A 16,840-nucleotide genomic window follows, 5' to 3' on the forward strand; every position below is an offset into this window, starting at 1 on the left:
GGGGGTGGAGGAAGGGTGAAGTGGGGGGGGTGGAGGAAGGGTGAGTGGGGGGGGTGGAGGAAGGGGTGAAGAAGTGGGGGGGGTGGAGGAAGGGGTGAAGAAGTGGGGGGGGTGGAGGAAGGGGTGAAGAAGTGGGGGGGTGGAGGAAGGGGTGAAGAAGTGGGGGGGGGTGGAGGAAGGGATGAAGAAGTGGGGGGGGGGTGGAGGAAGGGGTGAAGAAGTGGGGGGGGTGGAGGAAGGGATGAAGAAGTGGGGGGGTGGAGGAAGGGATGAAGAAGTGGGGGGGGTGGAGGAAGGGATGAAGAAGTGGGGGGGGTGGAGGAAGGGATGAAGAAGTGGGGGGGGGTGGAGGAAGGGATGAAGAAGTGGGGGGGGGGGTGGAGGAAGGGGTGAAGAAGTGGGGGGGGTGGAGGAAGGGGTGAAGAAGTGGGGGGGGTGGAGGAAGGGGTGAAGTGGGGGGGTGGAGGAAGGGGTGAAGTGGGGGGGTGGAGGAAGGGGTGAAGTGGGGGGGTGAAGAAGTGGGGGGTGGAGGAAGGGATGAAGAAGTGGGGGGGGGTGGAGGAAGGGGTGAAGAAGTGGGGGGGGGAGGAAGGGATGAAGAAGTGGAGGGGGAGGAAGGGATGAAGAAGTGGGGGGGTGGAGGAAAGGGTGAAGAAGTGGGGGGGGGGTGGAGGAAGGGGTAAAGAAGTGGGGGGGGTGGAGGAAGGGATGAAGAAGTGGGGGGGGGTGGGTGGAGGAAGGGGTGAAGAAGTGGGGGGGGGTGGAGGAAGGGGTAAAGAAGTGGGGGGGGGTGGAGGAAGGGGTAAAGAAGTGGGGGGGGTGGAGGAAGGGATGAAGAAGTGGGGGGGGGAGGAGGAAGGGGTAAAGAAGTGGGGGGGGTGGAGGAAGGGGTGAAGAAGTGGGGGGGGGGAAGGGATGAAGAAGTGGGGGGGTGGAGGAAGGGGTGAAGAAGTGGGGGGGGGGTGGAGGAAGGGGTAAAGAAGTGGGGGGGTGGAGGAAGGGATGAAGAAGTGGGGGGGGGTGGGTGGAGGAAGGGTGAAGAAGTGGGGGGGGGTGGAGGAAGGGGTAAAGAAGTGGGGGGGTGGAGGAAGGGATGAAGAAGTGGGGGGGGGGGTGGAGGAAGGGGTGAAGAAGTGGGGGGGGGTGGAGGAAGGGGTAAAGAAGTGGGGGGGGTGGAGGAAGGGGTAAAGAAGTGGGGGGGGTGGAGGAAGGGATGAAGAAGTGGGGGGGGGAGGAGGAAGGGGTAAAGAAGTGGGGGGGGTGGAGGAAGGGGTGAAGAAGTGGGGGGGGGGAAGGGATGAAGAAGTGGGGGGGTGGAGGAAGGGGTGAAGAAGTGGGGGGGGGGTGGAGGAAGGGGTGAAGTAGTGGGGGGGGTGGAGGAAGGGGTGAAGTAGTGGGGGGGGTGGAGGAAGGGATGAAGAAGTGGGGGGGTGGAGGAAGGGGTGAAGAAGTGGGGGGGGGGGAAGGGGTGAAGAAGTGGGGGGGGTGGAGGAAGGGGTGAAGAAGTGGGGGGGTGGAGGAAGGGATGAAGAAGTGGGGGGGTGGAGGAAGGGATGAAGAAGTGGGGGGTGGAGGAAGGGATGAAGAAGTGGGGGGGGAAGAGGAAGGGGTGAAGAAGTGAGGGGAGGTGGGGGTAAGGGGTGAAGAAGTGGGGGGGGGAGGAAGGGATGAAGAAGTGGGGGGGTGGGGGAAGGGGTGAAGAAGTGGGGGGGGTGGAGGAAGGGGTGAAGAAGTGGGGGGGGGTGGAGGAAGGGGTGAAGAAGTGGGGGGTGGAGGAAGGGGTGAAGAAGTGGGGGGGGGGGTGGAGGAAGGGGTGAAGTGGGGGGGTGGAGGAAGGGGTGAAGTAGTGGGGGGGGTGGAGGAAGGGATGAAGAAGTGGGGGGTGGAGGAAGGGGTGAAGAAGTGGGGGGGGTGGAGGAAGGGATGAAGAAGTGGGGGGGGAAGAGGAAGGGATGAAGAAGTGGGGGGGGGTGGAGGAAGGGGTGAAGAAGTGGGGGGTGGAGGAAGGGGTGAAGAAGTGGGGGGGGGGTGGAGGAAGGGGTGAAGAAGTGGGGGGGAGGAAGGGGTGAAGTAGTGGGGGGTGGAGGAAGGGATGAAGAAGTGGGGGGGTGGAGGAAGGGGTTGAAGAAGTGGGGGGGGGAAGGGGTGAAGAAGTGGGGGGGGGAAGGGGTGAAGAAGGGGGGGAGGAGGAAGGGATGAAGAAGTGTGGGGGGGGGGTGGAGGAAGGGATGAAGAAGTGGGGGGGGTGGAGGAAGGGTGAAGAAGTGAGGGGGGAAGGGGGGAAGAAGTGGGGGGGGGAAGGGGTGAAGAAGGGGGGGAGGAGGAAGGGATGAAGAAGTGGGGGGGGGTGGAGGAAGGGATGAAGAAGTGGGGGGGAGGAGGAAGGGATGAAGAAGTGGGGGGGGGTGGAGGAAGGGGTGAAGAAGTGGGGGGGAGGAGGAAGGGATGAAGAAGTGGGGGGGGTGGAGGAAGGGGTGAAGAAGTGGGGGGGAGGAAGGGATGAAGAAGTGGGGGGGGGTGGAGGAAGGGGTGAAGAAGTGGGGGGGTGGAGGAAGGGGTGAAGAAGTGGGGGGGAGGAAGGGGTGAAGAAGTGGGGGGGTGGAGGAAGGGGTGAAGAAGTGGGGGGGGGAAGGGGTGAAGAAGGGGGGGGGGGAGGAAGGGATGAAGAAGTGGGGGGGGGTGGAGGAAGGGATGAAGAAGTGGGGGGAGGAGGAAGGGGTGAAGAAGTAGGGGGGAGGGGAGAAGTGGGGGGTGGAGGAAGGGGTGAAGATGTGGGGGGGTGGAGGAAGGGGAGAAGAAGTGGGGGGGAGGGGAGAAGTGGGGGGGGGGAGGGGAGAAGTGGGGGGGAGGAAGGGGAGAAGTGGGGGGAGGAAGGGGAGAAGTGGGGGGGAGGGGAGAAGTGGGGGGGAGGGGAGAAGTAGTGGGGGGGGGGGAGAACGTACGATTTCATGATGCTCAGCGCCATGACTTCCTTGCGCAGTGTGGACACGTCGTCCTCCTGTTTCTTCTTCTCCTTGTGCAGGAACTGGATGTAGTCAATGGCTGCGGGAGAGACACGGGGGGGGGGGCATGTAAGGGTCCGGGGGGCTGACAGGGCTGGCGGGGGGGGGGGGTGGAGGAGGGGCGGGGTTCGTGCCAAGTGGAAGGGTCTGGCAGGGCTGAGGGGTCGGTGTGTAAGGTGGAGGTGTGTGTAAGGGGGGGGTTTGGCAGGGCTGGGGGGAGGGTCTGTAAGGTGTGGGGGAAGGGTCTGGCAGGGCTGGGGGGAGGGTCTGTAAGGTGTGGGGGAGGGGTCTGGCAGGGCTGGGGGAAGGGTGTGTAAGGTGGAGGTGTGTGTAAGGGGGGGGTCTGGCAGGGCTGGGGGGGGGGTCTGGCAGGGCTGGGGGGAGGGTCTGTAAGGGGGGGTCTGGCAGGGCTGGGGGGAGGGTCTGTAAGGTGGGGGGGAGGGGTCTGGCAGGGTTGGGGGGGTTTATGTCAAGTGGACGGGTCTGGCAGAGCTGAGGGGTCAGTGTGAAAGGTGGCGGGTCTAGCAGGGCTGGGAAGGGGGGCAAGTGTGTGTAAGGTGGGGGGGAGGGTGTGTAAGGTGGGGGGGAGGGTGTGTAAGGTGGGGGGAGGGTGTGTAAGGTGGGGGGAGGGTGTGTAAGGTGGGGGGGGAGGGTGTGTAAGGTGGGGGGGAGGGTGTGTAAGGTGGGGGGGAGGGTGTGTAAGGTGGGGGGAGGGTGTGTAAGGTGGGGGGGAGGGTGTGTAAGGTGGGGGGGAGGGTGTGTAAGGTGGGGGGGAGGGTGTGTAAGGTGGGGGGGAGGGTGTGTAAGGTGGAGGGGAGGGTGTGTAAGGTGGGGGGGGGAGGGTGTGTAAGGTGGGGGGGGAGGGTGTAAGGTGGGGGGGGGTGTAAGGTGGGGGGGGGTGTAAGGTGGGGGGAGGGTGTGTAAGGTGGTGGGGGAGGGTGTGTAAGGTGGTTGGGGGAGGGTGTGTAAGGTGGTGGGGGAGGGTGTGTAAGGTGGGGGGGGAGTTGTGTGTAAGGTGGGGGGGAGGGTGTGTAAGGTGGTGGGGGAGGGTGTGTAAGGTGGTTGGGGGAGGGTGTGTAAGGTGGTGGGGGAGGGTGTGTAAGGTGGTGGGGGAGGGTGTGTAAGGTGGGGGGGGAGTTGTGTGTAAGGTGGGGGGGAGGGTGTGTAAGGTGGGGGGGAGGGTGTGTAAGGTGGGGGGGAGGGTGTGTAAGGTGGGGGGGAGGGTGTGTAAGGTGGAGGGGAGGGTGTGTAAGGTGGGGGGGTTGGGTGTGTAAGGTGGGGGGGGAGGGTGTGTAAGGTGGGGGGGAGGGTGTGTAAGGTGGGGGGGGAGGGTGTGTAAGGTGGGGGGGGAGGGTGTGTAAGGTGGGGGGGAGGGTGTGTAAGGTGGGGGGGAGGGTGTGTAAGGTGGGGGGGGGGAGGGTGTGTAAGGTGGGGGGGAGGGTGTGTAAGGTGGGGGGAGGGTGTGTAAGGTGGGGGGGAGGGTGTGTAAGGTGGGGGGGAGGGTGTGTAAGGTGGTGGGGGATGGTGTGTAAGGTGGTGGGGGAGGGTGTGTAAGGTGGTGGGGGAGGGTGTGTAAGGTGGTGGGGGAGGGTGTGTAAGGTGGTGGGGGAGGGTGTGTAAGGTGGGGGGGGAGGGTGTGTAAGGTGGGGGGGGAGGGTGTGTAAGGTGGGGGGGGAGGGTGTGTAAGGTGGGGGGGAGGGTGTGTAAGGTGGGGGGGGAGGGTGTGTTAGGTGGGGGGGAGGGTGTGTAAGGTGGGGGGGAGGGTGTGTAAGGTGGGGGGGAGGGTGTGTAAGGTGGGGGGTCTGGCAGGGCTCGGGGTGGGTGAGAGAGATACTCACTCTTCTGCAGCACCACGGCCTTGCTGAGTTTCTGCGTCCCTATAGAGCAGTCTTGCTGCTGGCAGGTGGGGACGATGCTCTGCAGATCATCATATCCTTTCTGCGGGACACAAGCAGGGGTCACCCCCGGGAACCCCGACAATCTCAGGGGACAATAACCGCTCGGACGCAAAGCTTAAATGCATGCAACCCCCCTGCACATCTCCCCGTCACCCCCCCCCCCCCCGCGCGCGAGTCTCCCCGTCACCCCACCCCCCCGCGTGCGTCTCCCCGTCACCCCGCCCCCCCGCGAGTCTCCCCGCACACAGCCCCTCACCGCATATAACCCACAGCCCCCTTCGCCCCCTCCTAAATAATAAAGACTCTACTTTTTACCCCGAGCAAAGAGGCCACACTGCCTTTTAGCTGAAGGAGCACAGAGTGATTTAGGACGGGTAAAGAAAATGGCCGTCGCAATTTGGGGATTAAGTGACGTCATGACTCAAAATTCCGGAGTTATGACGTGGCCCAATCACAGCTCCGGAATCTGAATCATTACGGCATTTAAACCTAAGAGGCAGCTCCATTTTGTGCACCCCGCCTGTCCCGCATTTCCACTGGACGAGTGGATTTTTCCAGCACATACTTCTACATCCACCCACCCACCGCAGGACAGACCGCTCTGCTCTCCGAGAGTACACCTCCCTCAGCGCATTTCGCAGCAATACACAATGCGAAGCGCGTAGCGTCTCAGAAAACTAAGTCCATGGGGTACACTTTGCCCCGGGCAGCCCCCTTACCTTGATGGAGTCCCTCCTCTTCTGCTCGGCCTGCGTGTGCGCCCGTCGGCGCCGATCCTTGTAGGCGTCTTTGAAGGTCTCCTGCCGGTAGTCACTGTCCTCGTCATCTGCGGTTGGGGAACAATCATTGTCGGTCAAGCTGTGGGCTACGGGAGGGGGACATAGACATGGATGCCATCGTCACCCCCAGGAAAGCGGCACCATCGTCACCCCCACCCGATCTCCCTATAGACTGGGCCGTCAACTCCATTCCAGAGGCGGCTGCATGAAGCACCGTTGCACTTGGGTTTCCGGAGGCAGCGACCACTGGGGTGGAGTCCTAGTATTTCCGGGTTCACATGGAACAATGATATTATTACTGGAACAGACGTGGGTAAGGACGTGGACTCAGGTATTGGGATATTGGCCTCGTAGACCTTGTTTGAGGGACGGGAGGGGTATGAAGAGCATGGCCAGGTAGACCTTGTTTGAGGGACGGGTGGGGTATGGAAAGCATGGCCAGGTCGACCTTCTTTGAGAGACGGGAGGGGTATGGAAAGCATGGCCAGGTAGACCTTGTTTGAGGGACGGGTGGGGTATGGAAAGCATGGCCAGGTAGACCTTGTTTGAGAGACGGGAGGAGTATGGAGAGCATGGCCAGGTAGTCTTGTTTGAGGGACGGGAGGGATATGGAGAGCATGGCCAGGAAGTCCTTGTTTGAGGGACGGGGGGGGTATGGAGAGCATGGCCAGGAAGTCCTTGTTTGAGGGACGGGAGGGGTATTGAGAGCATGGCTACGTAGACCTTGTTTGAGGGACACGAGACGGTGGAAATTACCCGTGTTCGGCACCGAGGAGGCACTGGTGGACCCGATGCTGTTAGCTCTGGACACTATACTCCCCTTACGCTCCATCACGTGAGCTACGAGAGGAAGAGGAGGGACAAGAAAAGACGTCACCCACATATTATACCTCCTGGCAGTGTCCAGGACAATTAGCCGCGGACGGTTCGCCACCACAGGTAAATTGGAAAAACCCAAAACCCTAACCCTTAACCTAATAACCACCTATCCTAAAAACCCTAAATGTAACCGCTTACCCTAAAAACCCTTCCCTTACTCTAAAAAACCCTACACAACCTAAAACCCCTAACCTACGCTAAAAACCCTACCCTTAACCCCTTACCCTTAAAAACCCTTACCCCCTTCAGGTTTTTGACCCAATCCGGCAGACCTGTGAGGACACATGACATTTAGGAGGCGACGCCGGCCCTATTAGGACGGTAAATAGAATGCGCCAGCACGCGGTGCAATCCCGATCCGATAAATCGAGGGGTTAAACCCCGACGCGTTTCACCGCTCACCCCACGCTTTATCAAGGAGTTTCATTGCTGATATGAATTACGATCCTTTTTTTTACTAAAGTCCTGGAAATTGCCCCCGAAAAGGAAAAGCGTCTATCCCGACGATTAGAAAAGGGTCAGGACGAATGAAAGAAAGAAACCCCTTTTAGATATATCCGCCGCCTTACCCGGTTCCCCGACATTGTCGCTGTGCGGGGTGTCGGCCTGCTGCGTCGTTTCGGGCAGAGGTGATAACGGAGGTCGGGGGGGAGATTAAGAAATAGGAGGTTAGTTATAGGAGGGGAAACGGGTACACTTCTGCTTTGTATGGCTTCTTGGAGGGGAACCAGGAACGCCGACGCTGCCAGGGGGTACGGGAAGCAGAGAGAGGGGTCAGGATGGGGTACACAGCGGTACTCAGAGGGGTTGGGGCAATTAGTAGGGGAATAGCGGGAGAGGGTAAGTGTAGGTTAATTAGGGAGGGGGTATTAGAGGGAGTTGTATAGAGAGGGGTTTTTATAGAAGAGGGAGTAGGGGGATATAGGGACAGGGGGATTCAGAGGGTATAGATTTAGGGTAATTAATAGGGGGATTTAGGGACAGGGTAATTAATAGGGGGATATAGGGACAGGGTAATTAATAGGGGGATATAGGGACAGGGTAATTAATAGGGGGATTTAGGGACAGGGTAATTAATAGGGGGATATAGGGACAGGGTAATTAATAGGGGGATATAGGGACAGGGTAATTAATAGGGGGATATAGGGACAGGGTAATTAATAGGGGGATATAGGGACAGGGTAATTAATAGGGGGATTTAGGGACAGGGTAATTAATAGGGGGATATAGGGACAGGGTAATTAATAGGGGGATATAGGGACAGGGTAATTAATAGGGGGATATAGGGACAGGGTAATTAATAGGGGGATATAGGGACAGGGTAATTAATAGGGGAGATATGAGGACAGGGTAATTAATAGGGGAGATATAGGGACATGGTAATTAATAGGGGAGATATAGGGACAGGGTAATTAATAGGGGGATTTAGGGTCAGGGTAATTAATAGGGGTTAAATAGGGGATATAGGGGCATTAGGGGGGATATATAGGGGATTTAAAGGGACATTATTAGGGGGAAACGAGACAGGGAAATTAATAGGGGTATATAGGGGATATATGGGATATAGGGACATTATTAAGGGGGAAGCGGGACAGGGTAAATACAGACGGTGCCCATAGGATAAATAAAGCCAGGGGTAGTTATAGATGGGTAAATAGGATGAGGGGGGTTATTGATCCGGGCCCCGGCCCGCCTCCCAGCCCCGCTAGGCCGCAGGATCCCCGGCCGCCCGTCTCTCCCGGCCCCGGATCTCACCCCCCGGATCTCACCCGGCCCCACGGATCCTCCGGAGAAGCGGCGGCCATCAGCCCGGGACACCGTGTGACAGCGCCCTCTGCTGGGAGCCCGCGGTAACACCGTGTGACAGCGCCCTCTGCTGGGAGGCCGGGGAGACACAGTGCGGGAGCGCCCTCTGCTGGGAGCCCGGGGAGACACAGTGCGGGGACAGCGCCCTCTGCTGGGAGCCCGGGGAGACACAGTGCGGGGACAGCGCCCTCTGCTGGGAGCCCGGGGAGACATAGTGCGGGGACAGCGCCCTCTGCTGGGAGCCCGGGGAGACACCGTGTGACAGCGCCCTCTGCTGGGAGCCCGGGGAGACACAGTGCAGAGACAGCGCCCTCTGCTGGGAGCTCGGGGAGACACTGTGTGACAGCGCCCTCTGCTGGGAGCCCGGGGGAGACACAGTGTGACAGCGCCCTCTGCTGGGAGCTCGGGGAGACCCAGTGCGGGGACAGCGCCCTCTGCTGGGAGCCCGGGGAGACACAGTGCGGGGACAGCGCCCTCTGCTGGGAGCCCGGGGAGACACAGTGCGGGGACAGCGCCCTCTGCTGGGAGCCCGGGGAGACACAGTGCGGGGACAGCGCCCTCTGCTGGGAGCCCGGGGAGACACAGTGCGGAGACAGCGCCCTCTGCTGGGAGCCCGGGGAGACACTGTGTGACAGCGCCCTCTGCTGGGAGCCCGGGGGAGACACAGTGTGACAGCGCCCTCTGCTGGGAGCCCGGGGAGACACCGTGTGACAGCGCCCTCTGCTGGGAGCCCGGGGGAGACACCGTGTGACAGCGCCCTCTGCTGGGAGCCCGGGGAGACACAGTGACAGCGCCCTCTGCTGGGAGCCCGGGGAGACACCGTGTGACAGCGCCCTCTGCTGGGAGCCCGGGGAGACACCGTGTGACAGCGCCCTCTGCTGGGAGCCCTGGGAGACACCGTGTGACAGCGCCCTCTGCTGGGAGCCCGGGGAGACACAGTGCGGAGACAGCGCCCTCTGCTGGGAGCCCGGGGAGACACTGTGTGACAGCGCCCTCTGCTGGGAGCCCGGGGGAGACACAGTGTGACAGCGCCCTCTGCTGGGAGCTCGGGGAGACCCAGTGCGGGGACAGCGCCCTCTGCTGGGAGCCCGGGTAGACACAGTGCGGGGACAGCGCCCTCTGCTGGGAGCCCGGGGAGACACAGTGCGGGGACAGCGCCCTCTGCTGGGAGCCCGGAGAGACACAGTGCGGGGACAGTGCCCTCTGCTGGGAGCCCGGGGAGACACAGTGTGGGGACAGCGCCCTCTGCTGGGAGCCCGGGGGAGACACAGTGTGACAGCGCCTTCTGCTGGGAGCCCGGGGGAGACACAGTGTGACAGCGCCCTCTGCTAGGAGCCCGGGGAGAGACCGTGTGACAGCGCCCTCTGCTGGGAGCCCGGGGAGACACAGTGACAGCGCCCTCTGCTGGGAGCCCGGGGAGACACCGTGTGACAGCGCCCTCTGCTAGGAGCCCGGGGAGACACCGTGTGACAGCGCCCTCTGCTGGGAGCCCGGGGAGACACAGTGACAGCGCCCTCTGCTGGGAGCCCGGGGAGACACCGTGTGACAGCGCCCTCTGCTGGGAGCCCGGGGAGACACCGTGTGACAGCGCCCTCTGCTGGGAGCCCGGGGAGACACAGTGACAGCGCCCTCTGCTGGGAGCCCGGGGGAGACACCGTGTGACAGCGCCCTCTGCTGGGAGCCCGGGGAGACACCGTGTGACAGCGCCCTCTGCTGGGAGCCCAGGGAGACACAGTGGGACAGCCCCCTCTGCTGGGCGCCCGGGGAGACACAGTGCGGGGACAGCGCCCTCTGCTGGGAGCCCGGGGAGACACAGTGCGGGGACAGCGCCCTCTGCTGGGAGCCCGGGGAGACACAGTGCGGGGACAGCGCCCTCTGCTGGGAGCCGGGGAGACACAGTGCGGGGACAGCGCCCTCTGCTGGGAGCCCAGGGAGACACTGTGTGACAGCGCCCTCTGCTGGGAGCCCAGGGAGACACAGTGCGGGAGTGCCCTCTGCTGGGAGCCTGGGGAGACACCGTGTGACAGCGCCCTCTGCTGGGAGCCCGGGGAGACACTGTGTGACAGCGCCCTCTGCTGGGAGCCCGGGGAGACACCGTGTGACAGCGCCCTCTGCTGGGAGCCCGGGGAGACACAGTGCGGGAGCGCCCTCTGCTGGGAGCCCGGTGAGACACCGTGTCACAGCGCCCTCTGCTGGGAGCCCGGGGAGACACAGTGCGGGGACAGTGCCCTCTGCTGGGAGCCCGGGGAGACACCGTGTGACAGCACCCTCTGCTGGGAGCCCAGGGAGACACAGTGCGGGGACAGCGCCCTCTGCTGGGAGCCCAGGGAGACACAGTGCGGGAGTGCCCTCTGCTGGGAGCCCGGGGAGACACCGTGTGACAGCGCCCTCTGCTGGGAGCCCGGGGAGACACCGTGTGACAGCGCCCTCTGCTGGGAGCCCGGGGAGACACCGTGTGACAGCGCCCTCTGCTGGGAGCCCGGGGAGACACAGTGCGGAGACAGCGCCCTCTGCTGGGAGCTCGGGGAGACACTGTGTGACAGCGCCCTCTGCTGGGAGCCCGGGGGAGACACAGTGTGACAGCGCCCTCTGCTGGGAGCTCGGGGAGACCCAGTGCGGGGACAGCGCCCTCTGCTGGGAGCCCGGGGAGACACAGTGACAGCGCCCTCTGCTGGGAGCCCGGGGGAGACACCGTGTGACAGCGCCCTCTGCTGGGAGCCCGGGGAGACACCGTGTGACAGCGCCCTCTGCTGGGAGCCCAGGGAGACACAGTGGGACAGCCTCCTCTGCTGGGCGCCCGGGGAGACACAGTGCGGGGACAGCGCCCTCTGCTGGGAGCCCGGGGAGACACAGTGCGGGGACAGCGCCCTCTGCTGGGAGCCCGGGGAGACACAGTGCGGGGACAGCGCCCTCTGCTGGGAGCCGGGGAGACACAGTGCGGGGACAGCGCCCTCTGCTGGGAGCCCAGGGAGACACTGTGTGACAGCGCCCTCTGCTGGGAGCCCAGGGAGACACAGTGCGGGAGTGCCCTCTGCTGGGAGCCTGGGGAGACACCGTGTGACAGCGCCCTCTGCTGGGAGCCCGGGGAGACACTGTGTGACAGCGCCCTCTGCTGGGAGCCCGGGGAGACACCGTGTGACAGCGCCCTCTGCTGGGAGCCCGGGGAGACACAGTGCGGGAGCGCCCTCTGCTGGGAGCCCGGTGAGACACCGTGTCACAGCGCCCTCTGCTGGGAGCCCGGGGAGACACAGTGCGGGGACAGTGCCCTCTGCTGGGAGCCCGGGGAGACACCGTGTGACAGCACCCTCTGCTGGGAGCCCAGGGAGACACAGTGTGGGAGTGCCCTCTGCTGGGAGCCCGGGGAGACACCGTGTGACAGCGCCCTCTGCTGGGAGCCCGGGGAGACACCGTGTGACAGCGCCCTCTGCTGGGAGCCCGGGGAGACACCGTGTGACAGCGCCCTCTGCTGGGAGCCCGGGGAGACACCGTGTGACAGCACCCTCTGCTGGGAGCCCGGGGAGACACAGTGTGACAGCGCCCTCTGCTGGGAGCCCGGGGAGACACAGTGTGACAGCGCCCTCTGCTGGGAGCCTGAGGAGACACCATGTGACAGCGCCCTCTGCTGGGAGCCCGGGGAGACACCGTGTGACAGCGCCCTCTGCTGGGAGCCCGGGGAGACACCGTGTGACAGCACCCTCTGCTGGGAGCCGGGGGAGACACAGTGTGACAGCGCCCTCTGCTGGGAGCCTGAGGAGACACCATGTGACAGCGCCCTCTGCTGGGAGCCTGGGGAGACACCGTGTGACAGCGCCCTCTGCTGGGAGCCCGGGGAGACACCGCGTGACAGCGCCCTCTGCTGGGAGCCCGGGGAGACACAGTGTGACAGCGCCCTCTGCTGGGAGCCCGGGGAGACAGTGCGGGAGCGCCCTCCGCTGGGAGCCCGGGGAGACACAGTGTGACAGTGCCCTCTGCTGGGAGCCTGGGGAGACACAATGCGGGAGCGCCCTCTGCTGGGAGCCCAGGGAGACACAGTGCAGGGACAGCGCCCTCTGCTGGGAGCATAGGGAGACACCGTGTGACAGCGCCCTCTGCTGGGAGCCCGGGGAGACACAGTGCGGGAGCGCCCTCTGCTGGGAGCCTGGGGAGACACAGTGTGACAGCGCCCTCTGCTGGGAGCCCAGGGAGACACAGTGCGGGGACAGCGCCCTCTGCTGGGAGACCGGGGCAATGTGACAGCGCCCTCCGCTAAGAGCCCGGGGAGACACAGTGCGGGAGCGCCCTCTGCTGGGAGACCAGGGAAACACAGTGTGACAGCGCCCTCTGCTGGGAGCCCGGGGAGACACAGTGCGGGAGCGCCCTCTGCTGGGAGCCTGGGGAGACACAGTGTGACAGCGCCCTCTGCTGGGAACCTGGGGAGACACAGTGTGACAGCGCCCTCTGCTGGGAGCCCGGGGAGACACAGTGTGACAGCGCCCTCTGCTGGGAGCCCGGGGAGACACAGTAGCTATGGTGGGAAAAGGATATATTCTCAGGTGCTTCTCAGCTGCATTATAACCAAGTGTAAAGCTATTTATTTTTATTTATTTATAGTAATGTGTTCCCAGGCAGTAATACATTGAGCGTCGCCTCTCGTTCTCACGTACTGTACGCTAAGAAAAATATAAGCCATTTTGAGGTAATATAAGAACGGGCGATTTGCCTTGTTTGCCCCTTTAGGTTAATCGCCCCCCCCCCCCCCCCCCGGTGGGACTGCAGCTGTAAAACAAGTTGGGTTATTTTCGCAGCGTGACCCTAAACCCCTGACAGCAGGACAGAGGGACAGCAGGACAGAGGGACAGCAGGACAGAGGGACAGCAGGACAGAGGGACAGCAGGACAGAGGGACAGCAGGACAGAGGGACAGCAGGACAGATGGACAGCAGGACAGAGGGACAGCAGGACAGAGGGACAGCAGGACAGAGGGACAGCAGGACAGAGGGACAGCAGGACAGAGGGACAGCAGGACAGATGGACAGCAGGACAGAGGGACAGCAGGACAGGGGGACAGCAGGACAGGGGGACAGCAGGACAGAGGGACAGCAGGACAGAGGGACAGCAGGACAGAGGGACAGCAGGACAGAGGGACAGCAGGACAGATGGACAGCAGGACAGAGGGACAGCAGGACAGGGGGACAGCAGGACAGAGGGACAGCAGGACAGAGGGACAGCAGGACAGAGGGACAGAGGGAAAGCAGGACAGAGGGACAGCAGGACAGAGGGACAGCAGGACAGAGGGACAGCAGGACAGAGGGACAGCAGGACAGATGGACAGCAGGACAGAGGGACAGCAGGACAGAGGGACAGCAGGACAGAGGGACAGCAGGACAGAGGGACAGCAGGACAGAGGGACAGCAGGACAGAGGGACAGCAGGACAGAGGGAAAGCAGGACAGAGGGACAGCAGGACAGAGGGACAGCAGGACAGATGGACAGCAGGACAGAGGGACAGCAGGACAGAGCGACAGCAGGACAGAGGGACAGCAGGACAGAGGGACAGCAGGACAGAGGGACAGCAGGACAGAGGGACAGCAGGACAGATGGACAGCAGGACAGAGGGACAGCAGGACAGAGGGACAGCAGGACAGAGGAACAGCAGGACAGAGGGAAAGCAGGACAGAGGGACAGCAGGACAGAGGGACAGCAGGACAGAGGAACAGCAGGACAGAGGGAAAGCAGGACAGAGGGACAGCAGGACAGAGGGAAAGCAGGACAGAGGGACAGCAGGACAGAGGGACAGCAGGACAGAGGGACAGCAGGACAGAGGGACAGCAGGACAGAGGGACAGCAGGACAGAGGGACAGCAGGACAGAGGGACAGCAGGACAGAGGGACAGCAGGACAGAGGGACAGCAGGACAGAGGGACAGCAGGACAGAGGGACAGAGGGACAGCAGGACAGAGGGACAGCAGGACAGATGGACAGACGCCAGTTCCCTGCGCTGTGTGTCCTATGGACAGGGAACAAGTTGTTTTGGGAAACACGGGGAGGAAATGCTGTTTGTCTCCAGCCGCCGGACCGCGAGGAGATTAGAAATTACTGTTATGGCTACAAGGACGCCAGATTCGCTATTTTGGGGGGAGGGACAGGGGCGTAGCCCCCCTTTAAATAAAGAAAAAACAGGGTTACCGTGTCAGCCGGGTGTACGACGTAAGCAGCTGTGTGTTTGTGTATCAAATGTGTATATCATTGTATGTGTGCTTATATCTTTGTGAGTGTATCAATGTGTTTCTGTATCAGTGTGCGTGTGTTACTGTGTTTGTATGTGTGTGTGTGTGTGTGTGTGTGTGTGTGTGTGTGTGTGTGTGTGTGTGTGTGTGTGTGTGTGTGTGTGTGTGTGTGTGTGTGTGTGTGTGTGTGTGCGTGCGTGCGTCTATCAAGTGTGTTAGTCTGTGAACATGAAATGTGTCGATATCAGTGTGTGTGTACCAGTGTGTCTGTGTGTGTACAAGTGTTTCTGTGTGTGTATCAACTTGTTACTGTGTGTGTGTATCAGTATGTTACTGTGTGTGTATCAGTGGGTGGTGAGGTGGGGGAGTGGGAGAGAGAGGTGGGGGTGTGGGAGACAGAGAGATGAGAGGGATGTGGGGGGGGGGGGTTGGGGGAGAGAGGGATGTGGGGGGGGTGAGATGGGGGTGTGGGAGAGAGAGAGGTGGGGGGGAGGTGGGGGTGTGGGAGAGAGAGAGGTCGGGGGTGTGGGAGACAGAGATATGTGGTGGGGGTGTGAGAGAGAGAGGTGGGGTGTGGGAGAGAGGGATGGGGGGGGGTGAGGTGGGGTTGTGGGAGAGAGGGATGTGGGGGGGAGGTGGGGGTGTGGGAGAGAGAGAGATGGGGGGGTGGGAGAGTGAGAGGTGGGGGGGTGGGAGACAGAGATATGTGGTGGGGGTGTGGGAGAGAGAGAGGTGGGGGGGTGGGAGAGAGAGAGAGGTGGGAGTGTGGGAGACAGAGATATGTGGTGGGGGTGTGGGAGAGAGGTGGGGGTTTGGGAGAGAGAGAGAGATGGGGTCTGGGAGAGAGGGAAGTTGGAATGTGGCAGAGAGATAGGTGGGAGAGAAATGGGAGTGTCAGTCTGTGTGTGTATCAGTGTGTCAGTCTGTGTGTGTATCAGTGTGTCAGTCTGTGTGTGTATCAGCGTGTCAGTCTGTGTGTGTATCAGTGTGTCAGTCTGTGTGTGTATCAGTGTGTCAGTCTGTGTGTGTATCAGTGTGTCAGTCTGTGTGTGTATCAGTGTGTCAGTCTGTGTGTGTATCAGCGTGTCAGTCTGTGTGTGTATCAGTGTGTCAGTCTGCGTGTGTATCAGTGTGTCAGTCTGTGTGTGTATCAGTGTGTCAGTCTGCGTGTGTATCAGTGTGTCAGTCTGTGTGTGTATCAGCGTGTCAGTCTGTGTGTGTATCAGCGTGTCAGTCTGTGTGTGTATCAGTGTGTCAGTCTGTGTGTGTATCAGTGTGTCAGTCTGTGTGTGTATCAGTGTGTCAGTCTGCGTGTGTATCAGTGTGTCAGTCTGTGTGTGTATCAGCGTGTCAGTCTGTGTGTGTATCAGCGTGTCAGTCTGTGTGTGTATCAGCGTGTCAGTCTGTGTGTGTATCAGCGTGTCAGTCTGTGTGTGTATCAGTGTGTCAGTCTGTGTGTGTATCAGCGTGTCAGTCTGTGTGTGTATCAGCGTGTCAGTCTGTGTGTGTATCAGTGTGTCAGTCTGTGTGTGTATCAGCGTGTCAGTCTGTGTGTGTATCAGCGTGTCAGTCTACGTGTATCAGTGTGTCAGTCTGCGTGTGTATCAGCGTGTCAGTCTGCGTGTGTATCAGCGTGTCAGTCTACGTGTATCAGCGTGTCAGTCTGTGTGTGTATCAGCGTGTCAGTCTACGTGTATCAGCGTGTCAGTCTGTGTGTGTATCAGTGTGTCAGTCTGTGTGTGTATCAGCGTGTCAGTCTACGTGTGTATCAGCGTGTCAGTCTGTGTGTGTATCAGCGTGTCAGTCTGCGTGTGTATCAGCGTGTCAGTCTACGTGTATCAGTGTGTCAGTCTGCGTGTGTCAGCGTGTCAGTCTCTGTGGGTATCGGCGTGTCAGTTTGCGTGTGTATCAGTGTGTCAGTCTGCGTGTGTATCAGCGTGTCAGTCTGCGTGTGTATCGGCGTGTCAGTCTGCGTGTGTATCGGCGTGTCAGTCTGTGTGTGTATCGGTGTGTCAGTCTGCGTATGTATCAGCGTGTCAGTCTGCATGTGGATCAGTGTGTCAGTCTGCGTGTGTATCGGCGTGTCAGTATCGGCGTGTCAGTCTGCGTGTGTATCAGCGTGTCAGTCTGCGTGTGTATCAGCGTGTATGTCTGCGTGTGTATCAGCGTGTCAGTCTGCGTGTGTATCGGCGTGTCAGTCTGCGTGTGTATCGGCGTGTCAGTCTGCGTGTGTATCGGCGTGTCAGTCTGTGTGTGTATCGTCGTGTCAGTCT

The 16,840-nt window shown here is 61.5% G+C and overlaps 1 protein-coding gene across 1 annotated transcript in view; it reads right to left on the minus strand.

The window, feature by feature from the left end:
• The window catches only part of MLX (MAX dimerization protein MLX), an 11,533-nt gene extending 3,091 nt beyond the window's left edge, over positions 1 to 8,442 (minus strand). The window contains exons 1-6 of the mRNA XM_075580412.1: positions 8,328 to 8,442; positions 7,128 to 7,167; positions 6,436 to 6,519; positions 5,620 to 5,765; positions 4,841 to 4,940; positions 2,943 to 3,042 (exon numbers count right to left, since the gene is read on the minus strand). Coding sequence (XP_075436527.1) covers positions 2,943 to 3,042; positions 4,841 to 4,940; positions 5,620 to 5,765; positions 6,436 to 6,519; positions 7,128 to 7,167; positions 8,328 to 8,363 — 506 coding nt within the window. The 5' untranslated portion in view covers positions 8,364 to 8,442. The remainder of the gene's footprint in view (positions 1 to 2,942; positions 3,043 to 4,840; positions 4,941 to 5,619; positions 5,766 to 6,435; positions 6,520 to 7,127; positions 7,168 to 8,327) is intronic.
• Positions 8,443 to 16,840: the final 8,398 nt, after the last annotated feature.

Source organism: Ascaphus truei, chromosome 23, assembly GCF_040206685.1.
Source record: "Ascaphus truei isolate aAscTru1 chromosome 23, aAscTru1.hap1, whole genome shotgun sequence".
Taxonomy (NCBI): Eukaryota; Metazoa; Chordata; class Amphibia; order Anura; family Ascaphidae; genus Ascaphus; species Ascaphus truei.